Source organism: Puntigrus tetrazona, chromosome 6, assembly GCF_018831695.1.
Source record: "Puntigrus tetrazona isolate hp1 chromosome 6, ASM1883169v1, whole genome shotgun sequence".
Lineage (NCBI taxonomy): Eukaryota > Metazoa > Chordata > Actinopteri > Cypriniformes > Cyprinidae > Puntigrus > Puntigrus tetrazona.
The window spans coordinates 23,227,790-23,245,032 of record NC_056704.1 but is presented as its reverse complement, the minus strand read 5'-3'; the positions used below and the strand labels follow the sequence as shown (position 1 = coordinate 23,245,032).

Genomic DNA, 17,243 nt, shown 5'->3' with positions numbered 1-17,243 from the left:
TCTGCTTGACGTGAGGCCCAAATGAACATAGTCGATTTGTTCCCGCTGGTCTGTTTTTTGCTGAAAATGGACCGCACTGAATGGCATGTTTGGTCGGAAGCTGGGGCGGTAAATGCTGTCATTACTTTAAAACGTTTGATCGCCAAGGTCTTGAGGAATTGCACTCACTCATCTGCTCTTACCTTTTCCGTCGACTGTGACGTCCCGAAGAAAATGGGGATGAAAGCAAGCCAAATGATGCAGGTGGTGTACATGGTGAAGCCTATGGGCTTGGCCTCGTTGAAGGTCTCTGGCACCCCTCGCGTCTTAATGGCGTAAACTGTGCACGTCACCATCAGCAACATGCTGTATCCCAGGAGGCAGATGAGGGACAAGTCCGAAATGTCGCACTTTAGGACCCCGCGTGCCATCTCGGGATCTGCCGTGCGTTGGTCCTCGTAGTCAATGAGAGCTTGGGAAGGGTCCACTGCGAACCAGATGCACACCCTAGGAGCTGAACGGAAATCAAGCTGAAGGTGATTACCAACTGCGACGCCGGACTGATAAAGCGTGGCGCGCTCACTGTCATTTTCCCCTGCTCGAAAATCCGATAAATCCGATTGGTTTTGGTGAGCAGCGCCGCATAGCTGATGCTCATTCCGAGCCCCAGGAAAATTCTCCTGAGCGAACAGATCCCCACGTCTGGGGTCGAGATCATCAGGAAGGTGGTGGCGTAACACAAAAAGATTCCTGTAAGCAGGACGTAACTGAGCTCACGTCCGGATGCTTTGACGATCGGAGTGTCGTTGTAGCGAATGAAGGTGACCACAACAAAAAGAGTGGCTATGATGCCGAGAATAGCGATGAGGACCGGTATGACTGCCCAGGGCGAGCTCCACTCCAGCTTTACAATCGGAATGGGCTGGCAGCCTGTGTGATTTTTGTTAGGTCTTAAATCAAAGCGGCACATCTTGCAGGTGTAAAGGTCGTACTGATACTGGTAACCATCGCAGCGCTCGCAGTGCCAGCAGCAGGAAATGCCCTTAACGATCTTCTTGCGCCACCCGGGTTTGCAGGGCTGACTGCAAATGGAAGTCGGCACCTGCTTCCCTCCACCTGGCCACTGCAACGCCCGCATCTGAATCGCAAAAAACAAACAGTATTTACCATTTATCTCGACTAAGGACGAAACAATGTTTAACATCTCAAATGAGTGTTTTCGTTTCCTCATCCGTTGACTCATTAAATGAATTCTCTGGGATCTCAAAGGAGCAATTTTAAGCAGTTTTCCTCAAGGCTATACTTCAGTCCTTTCTCATAAGCAATGTCTGCGTCAAGTTCACCAAAAAGTGAAAACTCTGTCAGTGTTTGCTCACTCTCACATCGCTTCAAACCCATATGCTGCTTGTTTTTCTGCAGAACACATTTTTTGGGGAGAAATTATTGCGCAGCTTGTTATAAAATGACAAAAAAAGTGATTAGAAGCGGTAAAGCTCCTAAAAAGCAAAAACCAAAAATTGGTCCATTTAACTTACATGATATAATTTAAAGCCTTTTTGCTTAAGCAAAAGATAATTATTCAAGCCTGAAGTGTATTATTTATCATATCAATAATGCTAAGGCTAACTGGTTTTCACTTGTTCACAGTGTGACATGCCATTTTTAAATTCTGGACACTACCTTTAGATGATATAAACATTAATTTTGTTCTGTCACAAAAAGCAATTCAGAAGTTTAATCTTTTCGCACATTTCAACTGTCAAAATGGACAATTCACACGCATTTTCATAGAGCATTTTCTGCCCTTTTTGGAGCCTGAATGCTATAATCACTGTTGTCGTATGGCAATAACTGATAAAGATTGTTTAACAAAGCCTACATTTGTATTGGACAAAAATAATAAATACAGGATTGGAGGGTGAATAAACAAGACAAGAATTTAACATATACTTACATTCAGGTAAAGTTGGTCAGTCCAGTGGCCTATGGTCTTGTATTCAGCTGTTTTGTTCTTTATCTGGTACTGGTAGATATCGTAACGGCCTGGGGCATCTCCATTCTCATTGAACTGCACCGGACTGCCTGCAATGCCTGAAGATGTGAGCAGAGAAATCTGATTAAAGGATGCAAAAATTGTTACACCATATAGCTTCACAGTAATGAGCAACCGCTCATGTACAGACATATCCAGGTCAGCGTCCAAAATCTGTGAACGAAATTCACCTGAGATTGATGGTGAGGTGGAAACTGCAATATGTTAAGCTGGACTAAATGTGCTACCAGTCAGTTTAATAGACATTTTGTGAAATATATTGCTTTAGTGGTTAAGTAATGCTATATCTATGCTATAATAAATAACAATGCGTGTTTCAAAACCACATGTTTCTAATATAACAATAAGCATCCAGTACCTAAAAGAGGAAAAAAAGATCCTCATTTAAACCATTTGAAATTGAAAAAAACTGCATTACCACTGCTTAGTATAAAATGCATGGGCATATTTATTTTGGTCCGTATAAACAAGTCGAAATTCTCTTTGCTGATATCTAAGCTCAAGTACATTGAGTGCAATTTCTATTTTGCGAGAGCAATAGCTTATGGAAGGAGGCAGGCGAGGTGGACAGGATAACAATGGTGCTGCATCCCATGATGCATTTTAGATTAGGTGCCTTATTCTGTGGAAAACCCTGCTGTCTCGGGCTTTAAAGTTTTGGTTAAGCTATCTGTATTCCAAGCACCTGACCGTGTCCAACTTAATTCCCTGGACCCTGTGCAGCCGAGTCTACCGAACAATAGCACAAGAAATTGTTTTTTCACTACTTGTGTTTGGGTTATAACTATTTTGAGGCACAATCCACATGAAATTCCCACTGAAATCTAAGGGTGATTATCAGCAATGGTGGATTTCTGTTGATGAATATCCATTCTTCTTTGTGCAGGCTTGGAAGCTGCGAGAGGCTTATTTCAAACTCTGATGAGTCAACCGCTCTGGATTAGGGAATTAAGATTTTTTACAGCCATGCTTGGTGGCGGTGCAGCTCACCATATAATGCAGACAGATGTAAAGGATTATGAGAATTTCATAAGGACAAAATATTCATCAAAACAAGAGGGTGCATATGAAGTGATTGAGATTCCCAAAGTAAGCACTCGGTTACTGACTCACTCAGGCATATGACCTTACCATATGAATTTATTATCTGCGGTGCTTAAAATTGAGCCAAAATACTAAATGTCAGCGCACAACTTGTCCCACACATTTGTGTTATGGACATGACTGATGGCTCAAATCTTGCAGGTTATTAAGAAGCGGCATACTAACTTGTTTTTAACCATAAAATAATAAGTCTTTTTAAAAAGCATTAAAAATGCCTTAGCCACCCTCGCAAACACCCAAGCAGTTGTATGCGCTAAACTACCCACGAGACACAACCACACTGCAAACTCTGTTGTGGTGGTGACATTTTAAAATAACTCACAGAAACCAGTGTTATGACTTCCTGGTTTATTATTCACTATAGGCTTCTGACTCTATCAGGAAGATGCCACTAAACAGCGAACTGTCCCCAGACGTATATCCTTATTAGAGCCGTGAGTGTACTCCACAGCATCAAAGGGTTGAGAGTTTTCTTCTGAGGTTCATTTGATGAGACATTGTGCAGCACTTCAAACAATGGGATCAGGGAGAAACACAGGTAGACTTCCACCTCCAGAGACAGAGCTTACTACTCAGCCAAGAGATTGTTCTCCAACCATAATATTCAGTGGAGAAGACACACGGTCACTGCCAGCATCTCAATGAGTCTTTGTCCTAAGGATTACTGAAAATCATACAGATAGCACCATAGCATAATGATAAACAGAAGGATAGCTGAATGATAGACAGACAGCTACAAAGCTAGATAAATAGAACAATAAAGAGAAGGATAGGATGCTAGCTAGATAGATCTAGCATTCTAAAAAGCCAACTGACTTGACTTGAGATAGATAGATAGAACAATCTAATTACAGATTACTTTTTAAAGTAACTAACACCTTTATATTTTCTATATTAAACCAATATATGTAGTCAGATTTAATAATCTAAAATAAAAATCTTTAGAGAATACTTCATTACATTGTAACCAAGACTGTTTAAATGTAAGGTTGCAAATTCAACTCTTCAAACTATTTTCAGTAGAACTTTAAGACCCATTTGGGGCAGTAATTTATGTTGTTAAAAAAGACAACGTTGAGGAAACATGCAATTTGAGCTTTAGAAGCAATGACAGCAGTTTAAAGGCCTCACAGTCTGTAAACCTACGAGAAGAAACCACTCTGGACGAGAGTGAAGGCTACATGGACAGAAAAGTGATGGGCCGCTTTATTCAATCTCAGGCTTTTCAAGTCTCTAACTAGCCTCACTCAGAGTCACATGAAAAAGGGAGGAAGGGGTTATGTGTGAAAAATAGCACTGAAAACATGCGAAGCGGAGTTCCTAGACAGTTCTGAAACAGCTTTGGCTGCATACAGCAGGTATCAAAATCTCACAAATAAGTCTCTCTCATCGGGCGCGTGGTTATATAGCAGTAAATTGCTGCCAGACACTGGATCTCAGCTCATCTGCTGTGAACGTGTGCCATGGCCACTTCTGAACTGGCAGGAGAAGTGTTGCAAACTGACTGCGTTCTGAACACAATTATAATTATCAACATATCTGTCATTAACAGGAATAAGATGACACTGAGTAATACAAAAGCTGTTGTTTTGCTCTAAACAGGGTTAGAGTTAGAAAACTGTATAAAAAGCAGGATCCACACTCACAAACGTACTGTTTTTTTGTTTTGTTTTTTTATTGTACAGAATGCCCAAATGGATCATCAGGATCACCAAACGTTTCAGTTTATAAGTGAGTGCGGGTCCTGCTTTTTTTCATTTGAAGTATATATGCAAAACATTTTGAAAAATCCCTGAAGGGTCATGTATGACACTGAAGACTAAAGTAATGATGTTGAAAATTCAACTTGCCCTCTATTTATGAACAGATAAATGCAGCCTTAGTAAACATCTTTCAAAAATATTCACCGTATGCTCTTCATTTTTAAAAAGAAAAAGCAATATTTGCCACCAGATTTCAGTATGCTTAAAATATAAGCTTAGTTATGCTAATCATATACATTAACAACCCTAATGCATGTTTTAATGCATTGCACTGTGTTGCTACAATAAACAATTATGAAGAACCACCAAGTTTATGAGCTTTTATAACATTCAAGAATTTAAATAGATGTATATCCCTGTACTACCACTCAGAATGTGCTGCACTGTCTATTACTTACATAAAAGAAATAAATACATAAAGTGTGCAGTGATTCAGTCAAACATTCTTAAACGCTCTCTATATATAGAAGAGTTTATTTGCAAAAACATATAATAAAAAACAGATTTTTATTGTGATTTCTCAATAATCTCAATCAAACTAATGCTAGGTTATTTTGATTAGATTAAAAACAGCCTGTCTTCCAACAAAAACGACCCCATAGGTTGTTTGTGAAAGTACCTTATATGACCTATATTTACATTTTTAAGTTAAGCGCCCTCTAGCAGGCATAATAACAGTGACGTATGACTGTCACTGCCAATCAAAAATCGTGTTTTGTTTAAATGCAGGGGTGGACTGTTTTAATTACCGATCTCACTGTATTTCAAACTTTTACTGGGTGAAATTCGTATGAATAACAACAACTAAGGCTACCCATTACAAATATCCTGCAAATTATAAATATTAGCGCATTTACGTTTTGAACATGTGCACCCTTGGGTTTCAAAACACAGGACTTAAATACACAAGGTAAATCACTAAATTAACAAGACACGGCTGAAGACAATAATACAATTAACACGAAGGGAAGGTAGGGCACAGAGAGCACATGGCACGTGACAAAAACAATAACACTGTCCAGAGACGTGGCATATACGTTTTAATGGGTCATATTTTAGGGATTTGTGCAAACAACCCATACAGACATATTGGTTGGAGGACATGTTGGTTAAAAACTAACAAAGAAATACGGCTACTTAATCTGTTTTTTTAAATAAACTCGTCATATATGAAGAATAAGCAACAATAGGTAATGAAGCTAAAGTAATAGACAAACAATACCTTACTTAGAATAAATGTGACCAGCACAGAACTGCTGGTACCGATTACCAGCTCAGTTCGATCACTGAGTATAATTCATTAAAACACCAGTTCTTAACTGTTTCCCCGAAGGACTCCTCAATCAAGTGTTTATGTTCTGAACTAGCATTCAACTCCCGCAGTAATTGTCAGGCACTTCATTAATTCAATTAGATGTGCACGTTTCCCCGAAAAAAAAAAAAAAAAAAAACCAAAACGTCATGGCCTATTCCTAAGCAGACACTATTGACACAGTTAAGCTCAGTAGAGAACCATTCAATCAAACGCACTAATGATTGAGGGGCACTTGGTCAGAGAACCATGTGACAGATCGATTTGCATAACAGTTGACCCAGTTGAGGCAACAAAAAAAAAGTTTACGACCCTGAAAGTCATATTCTATTAACCGGTTACACTTCAGAACTGCGGGCCACATCATCATGGTCCTCAGAGTAAATGTGAATACTCAGTAAATTAATTAGTCATACAGCCATTGATAGCCCAAGAAGAACATGTCCAAAGGGTGTTGTGAGCCCACTGCAAACCGCTTTAATTAACACATACATGGCTCAGGAGGAACCTTGGCTTGGGTACACTAAGCACATATCAAAATACTTTTCTGGGGAGCAGCCTGACGTTCCTCAGGGCTTCTGTTGTTTCTCACAACTCTAATCCATTCCAGCAGCTAATCTTCGTAAAACCATTTGTTGACAATTTACGGCCAGGGTGGGGCTTTAGTAAAAGGGTTTTGGACAACTTTCAAAAAAATGTATCCTATGAGAGAGCCTTTTTAAAATTGTTATGTTGCAATAAAGAAACTTAAATTCACAGTCACAGGGCTAATTATGCAAACATCCCTTTTCTTAAGCACCCATAAACAGATGCTTGCTCAGTGCTACTACTGTAGGCCTGTCAAAGGACAAACAGAAGAGCGCTAATGCAGAAGGTGAACTGCTTACCTGCTATCTTGACGTTGCGGATGTACTTTAGTAGGAGGGTTCCGTCAACTGGGTCCATTTTGGAACAGAGTCCCACTTTGCCAGGGCAGAGTTCTTTGTGCATGTTGTGGAGGGCGTGCGCCATCGCATATACTGCATCAATCACGAACATCACCTTTCCTTCTTGCTCGTAGGACGAGTCTTTTCCGATCCTCTCTTGATCTGACACACGAAAGAAAAAGTTTGCATAAACATCGACTGAAGTGTCATTAGATTTTGACTGAATCGTCACGCTCACACCAGGAGAGCACTGGAAGAGACTGATGTTGCACATCTTGACGCTTTCTACAGCGAATGCGACCAAGTTCCTTGCCACTTCAGTATCTTCACTGATAACGAACCAATCGGTTGCCAGCTCGAGGCAACACTTTGGGAGACTTTTAAATGTAATAAAATAAGAAATGAAATAAAACACATAAAATAATACCTTACTTGACCTTACTTGGGGCTTGTTCAAAATAAGTAAATAAACTTATACAATAAAAATTATATAAAATATAAAATAAATATAATATAATATAATATTGAAAAGTATTAGACTTAGTAGACACGTAATTACAAATTAATAAGATGACATGGAGTTACCAAGTTACTTATAGTTAGTAAAATGTCTAAAGTGGACTATTAAAATAAAGTGTAAGCATAAAATATAAAAACATTTTTCAGATTTAAACAGAAAGTCTGTAGTTTATGTGTAACACATTAAAAATAGATTCATCTAGGCATTCATCCGCCTCATCAGGTTTTTACAGTGTAGAAATGCCTATTGATTATAATTGCAGCAGCCTACTTTGGTTGTGTGGCAACATAAACATGTTACTTTGAGAGCATTCTTCATTTTAGACAAGTGCAACACCAAACTAGTTACATTTGCCAGGTGTTTCGTTTACCAAATATACAACAGTAGTTGTAATCTGATGCAATAAAATAATTTAAACTGCTCCTGCCCTAATGTGCAACTTACTTCTGAGTCAAACACGACTGTGCCTTATTTTATAAAATATTTGGAATTTAATTGGAATGAAATTAAGCAAAACAAAGGATCCTACTTGTCATTTACATACTACGAAAACAATTCAAAACATAATAATTTAGAGCATGTTGCTTCTTTAATAAGCACTGTGCACAGCGGTGTTACAGGGTGACACACTTTAAACGCTAATCAATTTAATTTTATACACCAATTTAATCAGCTTGCCAGCAACAAAACCAGAATGCATTAAGGAAATGTTTTGTTTCAGTCTAATCTGAAGTTTGTAAGAGGTTTGACTATGATATGCCAGTTTATATTCAGGAACAGCTTTAGTCATGAACAGTAATTTTGTTATGTGAGGTGCTGAAAGGTGTTATTTATTTAATATATATTCTTATGTAATAACATAAAAATAGAGTAAATGAAAGCATAAATAAAATAATCAATAACAACATTTTTACTTTTTAATAAATATTTATATAGTCATTTAAATATATTTATTTAATTAATTAATACATTTTATTAAATAAATATAAATAAATTAGTGCTTTCAAATTATTAATCACAATTAATTACATCCAAAATATTTTGTTTACATAGTAATTTTTTATGGCATATATTGATTATGTATATATAAACACACACAGTATATATTCAGTATACATTTATATACATTTAATATCAAATATATTTAATATTAATTATTAATTTAAATATATACGTGTAAATGTTTTCAAAATATATGTATAAATTATGTAAACAGATCTTTTAATTTGGATGAGATTAATCATTTAGCAGCACTAAATTCAATTAAAAAGTTGGCTTCTATTTGATTTTACAGTTGCACTGTTATGAGGAAAAAAGGTTGTATTTTAAACAACTGCTGCAAAACTTCATACATGTGACACTGTAAAAAGACTGTATTCAAATAGAAAGGTGGGGGGGGTGATAATCAAATATCTTCAATATGCCACGAGTTGTCATCTCACATGTTCAGTTATCCAAGTCCCGTATCTTGCTCTTCATGCCACGGATAAATGAAAGAGGTCTGGTAACACACGAGGGTGGAATAATAGACAGGGAGACAGCAAGCAAGATTAATTATCTCTCAGCGCTCATATAATCATGCCAGACAGCTGTATATTCATTAGAGCTGGAGTTGCTCAGCTTGGTTTTTTTTTTTTTTCTTTTTTTTTTTTTGTAAGGTCTTAATTGCAAAGGAGCTGTTTCAATTATGACCCTGCCAGAACAAACAGTGGAGATAGCTGTCAGATGTCAGGTTGGCAGATTGCAGGGTACACTCTTCAGAATAAAGCCTGTGCCATTGTCTTTTTGGGTTGCTGCCAGCATTTACAGTACATTTACAGTATTTCAAACAACTGCAAAAACCGAAAGAGCAATCATTACTCTTTACAATAGAATGCCTTTCAGGTTAATGTCGCTTAGTGCGGTATTGTACTGTTGCTTGAAATTTCAAAAGCATGGTTTCCTTTTGCTCAATACTCTTTTCTGTTCTGCCCAAGACAAACCCATCCATACCCATACATTTTCAAACCTTTTCTTATCTAAACAAAACCAGCTTTTTTTTTTTTTTTTAAAGCTGCTGTTAGTAAAGAAATGTCTGTCCTATTCTTCTAGGGTTTCTAATCACCAGCACTTCAGCTTTGCCTTAAACAGAAAGCCAAAGGCAATTTAACATCCTCGACAGTCCTTTGAATCTTGAAAACCCTAAATTAAAGAGGCAGGTTATGCTTGTGTAATTGTTCGCCACAAGCATAACTATTGGTGGTGGTGGTGTGTGTGTGTGTGTGTGTGTGTGTGTGAGTGTGAATCTCTGCTGGGGGAGGATGGTCAACCCACACACTTCTTAATGTTCTTCATATACACAAACACATTAGCACTCGCACTAACTCCTGATCCAATAGTGTGAGTGCTTCCACATATGCTACTGTTCAACTAGCTTACAATAATTAAAAACACTGAAACCCCCAAAATTATATGAATAAAATGCAGAACATGCATCAAACATACAAAATTTATTTTATCTTCATATGAGGCATTTTCTCACCTAAAAATAATCTCTGATCAATTCAAATAAATTATTCTGCACATTTAAAATGAGTTATTTGGCAAAAACAAAGCAGTTAAACAAAATCAGAAAAATAAAATATACATAATGTATAATAATTAATTCAATAAAAATTATAATTTTTTTAACAATAAATAATCAAATAAACTTTATTTAAAAAATAAAAAGTAAACAATGCAATAAATAAAAAATAAAACAAAATAATTGGAGTAAAATAATTTAAATTAAAAGTTATACAGATTTTACCTTCAAAAGAAAGTATTTTACTAACTTAAAAATAATTTAGTGGCAAAGCAAAGTAAACAAAGCAAAGCAAATTGGACTAATTTAAACTAATTTAAAATAAAAAAGTATGTAGATTTTAGATGCATGGGGCATTAAAAATACCCAGTATTGGAATATGAAATGAACAACTTCAGCAACTTGACAACTTCAAAAAACATGTGGCCCGCGCACACAAATTCCTACAGATCTGACACAGTTACAAGCACAAACTCCTCATCCTACATTCTAAGCACATCCCCATTCTCTATACCACCGGGCCTTGCACCTTTTGAGGAATCCTTTCCAATTAAGGGAAGCATCTCAGAGAGTTTGTCGGGGCTGAAAGGTGGCAGAGACGAGGGCTGTGACAGAGTAGCACGTACGTAACCTGCAGTACCTCACGCTGCTCCGGGGCTTTAAAGACACTAGCTGTCCTGCTCCGAGGGCTCTGCTCTCACTGGGAATAATGGCTCTGACTCTCCCCATTTGCCAGAAAAACCTCCAGAGCCTTTTGTCTCACTTAAGTCTCTTGTTTGTGGTTTCGGACGAGTGATTTTCTTCTGAAAGGGTTTTGTGGAAACTCTGCTGTACCCTTAACCTCAACAACAACAACGAAAAAAATCTTGATACAAAGCGCTTTTGATTCAGATGCAATGTGAGCGCTCTATAGAAACGGCAAAGACTGTGCGCGCAACTCAAGGAGCGCCGGTCTCTGAATGCACTTACTGTATAAAAGCAATCCATTAACTTCCGGCGAATAAATTAAAATATTCAGCATAGAGATAGATGCTATAATTGATGCAAAGGACGGAATGACTGCTTTAGATGTTGCATACATTAGTTTTGGATCTCAGACCTCAAAAATCCCTTCAGCAATCAAAGAAAAAGGGTAATTATTTCTGGCCTTTCAGAAATAATTCAGGTATTATTTGTTTGAGAGGCTTTAGGCATTTCGTCGGACAATCTAAATGTTAACAGTATTTTTCATATGTGTAAAATTTAAAAAAATTAGCCGCTGTATTTAACAATCTATGTAAATGTGTTAGTTTCTATAAGTCAAACTTGGCTTTTAAGCGACTTCCAGCTCAAGGGCACAGTTTCGATGACTCAAGTGTGCTTTTTATAAGGATCGAACCAACATTCTTTTGTTTACAAACCCACCTCTATAATACACAAGAAACTACATTCCAATTTAGGTGGGATGGTGATAATAGATGCAATCTGCATCACCTCTGCATTTATCAGACATCTCTACTGGATGAAGGATGGGTCCTGCCTTTTGATCAACGTTCCCATGCAAAAACATTTAAGACATAAGACGTCTCCTCCGCCACTCCTCTCTGAGTAGCACAAGCCTCAGGGAGGTTTTGTAGAGAAACCAAAGCACCTCAAGTTTTTCTGTTAAAGCTTGGCAATCCAAATCCTGAATTGTCCCCGGGGACATCCTTCAACACTTTTTGAATACAAACAAGGCTGTCTTGTGTCTCATCATTGTTTTTAAAATAGCCCAATTGTGGGAGCCATTTATCTGTTTAAAGATTAAAAACGAGCTAATGGAATACATGTTTTGGTCTCGCTGCATGGATTCCTCAATTCAGGGGTATTCAAAGCATCATCTCAAGGTGTGTATATATATATATATATATATATATATATATATATATATATATATATATATATATATATATATATTTTTTTTTTTTTTTTTTTTTTTTTTTTTTTTTTGAATATTTGGTCAATATTGTAGGAATTAGTTTCAGCACAATGAACATAAAGATGTTACCTTGTATGCTATATATATATATATATATATATATAATACTGCTAAATAATTACATTTTAAACACAGTGGTATATACCACTTTCACAATAAACAATGCAGTTTTCCTATGCAGAAAATATTGCCTTACAACCCCCAGTGAGTGTACATTGCAAGGAGGAAGAGAGGTAAACAATGAGTATAGCTTGTGCTGAGGTTGTAGACGAGTACATGAAAAGTTTGCTTTGCTGTATATTGCTTAGCTCAAAAGCAATTACTGTGCAAATGTTTGTGAAATGACTATCTTTCTCTTCCAATTGCTTCCTGCCAACACTATAGATTACATATGGTGAAAAAAAAATACAGTACATTTTAGCATACCGTTCTTGCCTTTGAAAGAATTTTCACACAGAAATTGCTGGAAAATTAAAAATAAAAATGTAAAGTAACATTGAATTAAACATGGAATTTTGTAGCAGAATGAATAAAATTATATTGTCTTGTACTCCATTTATGATTAGGGTTATTTATTACAGTGCGGTAGTTTCAAGTGACAGTTTATGTGCTACTTATACAGGACTGGAGATGTTATAATGGCAATTTGCTTATATACATGCTTTTTAGATTTATAAAACCATTCTCACATACTATATCTAAATTAGCAAAATACTGTGCATACAAGTTTAAACAGCATATTATGCACAGCCTCATCTGCATATAATTTCCATCCAGACAGGTGATTTAAGTAGCAACACATTTAAATTAGTTTTAATGTTGTTTAGATATTTTAGGTGAAAATAAAACACTGATGAAGACAAGTTATTCTTGCTTTGCAAATGCAATAGAGGGGACCACTGAAAGAACTTGCTTACCATTTTCTTAAACAAACGCTGAACTGCAACAGTGTTTTTCACAATTTTGGGAAGGCCACTGGCGGCCATCAAAGTGATTGCTGTCAGCATTAAGTGGCACAGCTCTGCACAATGCAACACATCTGAGTGCATCTTTACAGCGTCATCACACCTACATCCATGAATACCAATGATCAGACTGATCCAGACAGCTGACAAAAGATGTTTCCACAGACCAGTGGTCCATGCGACTGCCAAGCTAACAACTCAATTCAAGCTAAGTGTGCATTAGACATTGATGTTTGCTTCAAAATAAAATGTTTTTTTGAACGGAGGACGCAATTTTTGCAATTTAGAACAAGCCCAAGTGGAATTATCATGAGCCAAGAAATCTACGCTTTCGTTAAAAACACACTCCCCTTAAAATGTCATGGGAAAAGTGTAAAAGCAGTGCATCAATTACAATCCTTCCGTTTTATAGCTTATATTTTAATGGCTTTTCAATTAGTTACGTTTAATTAATTTAGTTTTATAACTTCTGGGTGATGACTGCATCTGATTTGAGCATTTACTTTAAAGGTATAGCTCACACAAAAAAATTAATTACCCCACAATTTGCTCACCTCCAAGCCATCCAAAGTGTATATGACTTTCTTATTTCAGTTTTTAAAAAATGTATCCTGGCTCTTCCAAACTTGGATAGTGGGCATTATTTTCAAGCTCCATAAATGGTATATTAATCCATTGTAAAACTAACCAGGGGTAACACATGTTTTCTGAGGCGGATCAATGTTTTTTTTTTTGCAACAAAAATATTTCTGTTTTTAAAATTATAACCCAGATCACTGACTTCCGGCAACGACTATATAGCTCTCCATGAGCTGGCTGACCTCTGAATTTTGAGTTTTGAATAGTTCATTACATTGTAATGGGAGATATACACAGCAAGAAAAGAATGTCAGTGTGATGCATTAGTTTATTATAACTAAATTTAAAAAAATATATTATTTACTGTAAATACTGCAAATGGCACTTTTGACGGCATCTTTTGTGCTGCTGCACCATATATATATGCAAAAACAAGTCAAATTGAAAATTCTAGGTTAAACCAACAATTAGATTTAATTGTTGGCACTGGCGCTGCTTTTTCCGGTCATTTAAATTTGGCAAATGGAAAGATCATGGATCAAATTAAAACAATTTTGCCAGCAGCAATGGTATAATACATTTCCCCTAACGTTTATTCCTTTTGAATCTAGTTAAATGAGGCATTTTGTGTACAATCAATAACTGGGCTAATATATATTCACCAGCATCAGCCAGTCTGATGCTACTCAGTCTCAGACAATGTGCATATAGATATTTCATTTACAATTTGATGGATACTGCATTAAAAAAATTGGCAAGAATAAGACTTGTGCTATGCAATTAGATTAAGCCGCTGAGTAGCAAGCAAACTAGATTAGTGGTTTTCAACCAGTTCCGCTTCAGAATCCAAGATGAGTATCAAAACTGCACAAATAAAACGTCGTCGTTTTTTTTTTATAAGTTGCGAAGCCTATTTATTTTCCGATTCTATCAATACACAATTATGTGGATCTTTGGGGTCCAAACCACTCAGAAAATGCTCCTTAAAAGTCAGGATGCAAGTCCCCTTATTCAAAAGAGCAGTGAAATCAAGAAGCTACAGCAAACAGATGTCAACAAGCTAAACTTTGTCCTCCCATCTTCTGATATCACGGAGATCCATCTCAACATGTGCAATCCATAATCACAAGCTGTTCTCTGCATGGAGAATTTCCTGTATGTTCAACCCTGATAAAAGCAGAGCCGAGTGCTACAAACAGAGAAAGACAGTGAGCGAGAGATAGAGAATAGGAAGGAGGTAGAGAGGAGGAGAGGCAGAGAGAGCTGAACGCTGAGATATCCAGCCTTTTAATCCGACAGTAACCAGAGGGCTTTTGTGAGGGCTGGAAAATCGCAGCATTGATGTAGCGCTCTCTGCTATCTCTGGCTGCTGCATCTTCGATAAGCGTGGGGGTCAACACAGTCTTTATATTTAAGCATTGCATTCTCTCTGATAAAGCAGCAATGCTATACATTTCTGTACTCATTAACGTGCTATCTGATGCATTATCTCAATTAAATTCAACATGATGCGCTGAAGATTTTTTTTTACTAAATCTAACACCTCAAAAACGGTCACAAATCGAGGGTTTTTGCTATTTTTTTAAAATGATTTTTAGAAGTCCACCAAAACTATTTTTCTTTTATTGATCCTTTAGAAATCGTTTTGAAACTATTCATTCATTAATGAATTAACTAACAATGACAAATACATTTGTTGCAATCTTTGTTAAAGCTAATAAAATGCATATGTTTCCTGAGGTGCAATTACAATTTTTGTATGTTTGGTCTTCATTTGGATACTAATTGCCAATTTAGCCTCTGATTTGAAAACTCTTTTGGAAGGGGCTTGTCTGATTTTAATGTAAACTCCCACTGCTATGATGGGCTATGATGGGCTATCTTCGTCCTACAGTAAATATTATAATCACATGTAAAACAGTTTTTCAAAGAGCTTTTACTGTGTTTTTACTATAATAGCCACTAACTAATGGTGAAAGGTACTACAGGTACTACTAATTAATCACAGTATTAGACATGATAGACATGAATTATTCAGAAAGCACTTCCATTACTGATTACATAGACAATGATGCATACTTATCATGACACGATACTCCTTATTATTACTTATTATTTATTATCTTATTTTTATTATTTAAAATTGGCAAACTAATTTTTATATCCATTTTGGTAAAAAGCCCTGCTGCTTTATATTTTTGTGAAAACATTAATTAATTATTTTCAGGGTTCTTTGATGAATAAAAACTTTAAAAAGAACAGAATTTTTTGTCTCCGCTGTCAGTTTTGATCCATTAATGCATCCTTTCTGAATTAAAGCATTCATTTTCTTTGAAAGAAAAAATCTTACCAATCCCAAATTTCTGAAAAGTAGTGCAAGTATCTTGTCCTATTAGTAATGCATGTGTGTGTTCAACAGAATGCTGTGAATTAAAGGTTCATTATTAAACTGTATTTCATTTTTTTTTTTTTAGCAATTTCAACATGACCATTTCGTGAACGAGACCTAATGCACACACTGAAACACGAAACCAAACAACGGCTTTCTGAATGCTTTACACATAAATTTGTCCTGCAGATGTTTCATTAATGAAGCCTACTGAATAAACAGAGCATGCCAATAAAGTTGAGATCCAGGCTAAGAGGCCTTAAGGTTAAAAATATGCATGTGCTGTTTATGTTTTGCTTCAGTTGCTGACCTTTCTGCAAAAAACAGACACAATTTAAATGAAAAATATGACATCAAATGACTTCTATATCAATGGTTTTTCTAAAGAAGCACTCTCCAACAGCGATGGATGGATTAAGCTTCAGCGGGGGACCTCCCTTGAGCTCGATGTGCTCTCACTGAGCTCCTAGAGCGTGACGCCAATGAGAAAAGGGATGGTAAAATACTGCCAAACGTTACTGGGATTGGTTGATTACACCATCAGTGCACAAATCCACATCAACGGGTCAAACTGATGGAACAGGACTGACTAATTACAGAGTAAACAACTCTCTCATTTGGTCAACACCACTTTCAGGCACGTCCCAATCAATGTGAACTTCAAATTACTAGAAATGATCTGTCAGCAAGCACTCAGCTGGGTTAAACTGAAGCCTCATCTCTGTGACCATCATTACACCTGCAATGTGTACCGCAAAGAGTGACTAGAATGATTATATTGATAAATATCAAAAATAAAATTGAATGCTATAACTTTAAAATGGCTGATGCTACACAATTTCTTTTAAATTAACTAAAAAATAAAACATAAAATAAAATGCATTTAAGCATCACAATTATACAGCAATGTAAAGTATGAAAAACTGATATTAGAATGATTTCCTATATCTAGAGTAAAGGCTCATGTCGTTTTGCCATCATAAATAAATATGTTCTTTTTATTTTGTTTTTATGTCGCTGGGGTATATTTATAGCAATAGCCTAAAATTAGTAATATGCAGTAATATTAGTAATATTTTGGCAACTTTAAAGGCAAATTTTTTCAAAATTTTGCGCTCTCAGATTCAGATTTT

General features: G+C 36.3%; 1 protein-coding gene and 1 pseudogene across 1 annotated transcript in view; one reads left to right on the top strand and one right to left on the bottom strand.

Annotated features, from left to right (window-relative positions):
• The window catches only part of LOC122347532, a 663,620-nt pseudogene that overhangs the window by 553,268 nt on the left and 93,109 nt on the right, over nt 1-17,243 (top strand).
• The window catches only part of LOC122347533 (metabotropic glutamate receptor 4-like), a 59,779-nt gene that overhangs the window by 26,868 nt on the left and 15,668 nt on the right, over nt 1-17,243 (bottom strand). The window contains 4 exon segments of the mRNA XM_043242895.1: nt 183-484; nt 487-1,117; nt 1,934-2,070; nt 7,099-7,299. Of these exon segments, the coding sequence (XP_043098830.1) occupies nt 183-484; nt 487-1,117; nt 1,934-2,070; nt 7,099-7,299 (1,271 nt within the window).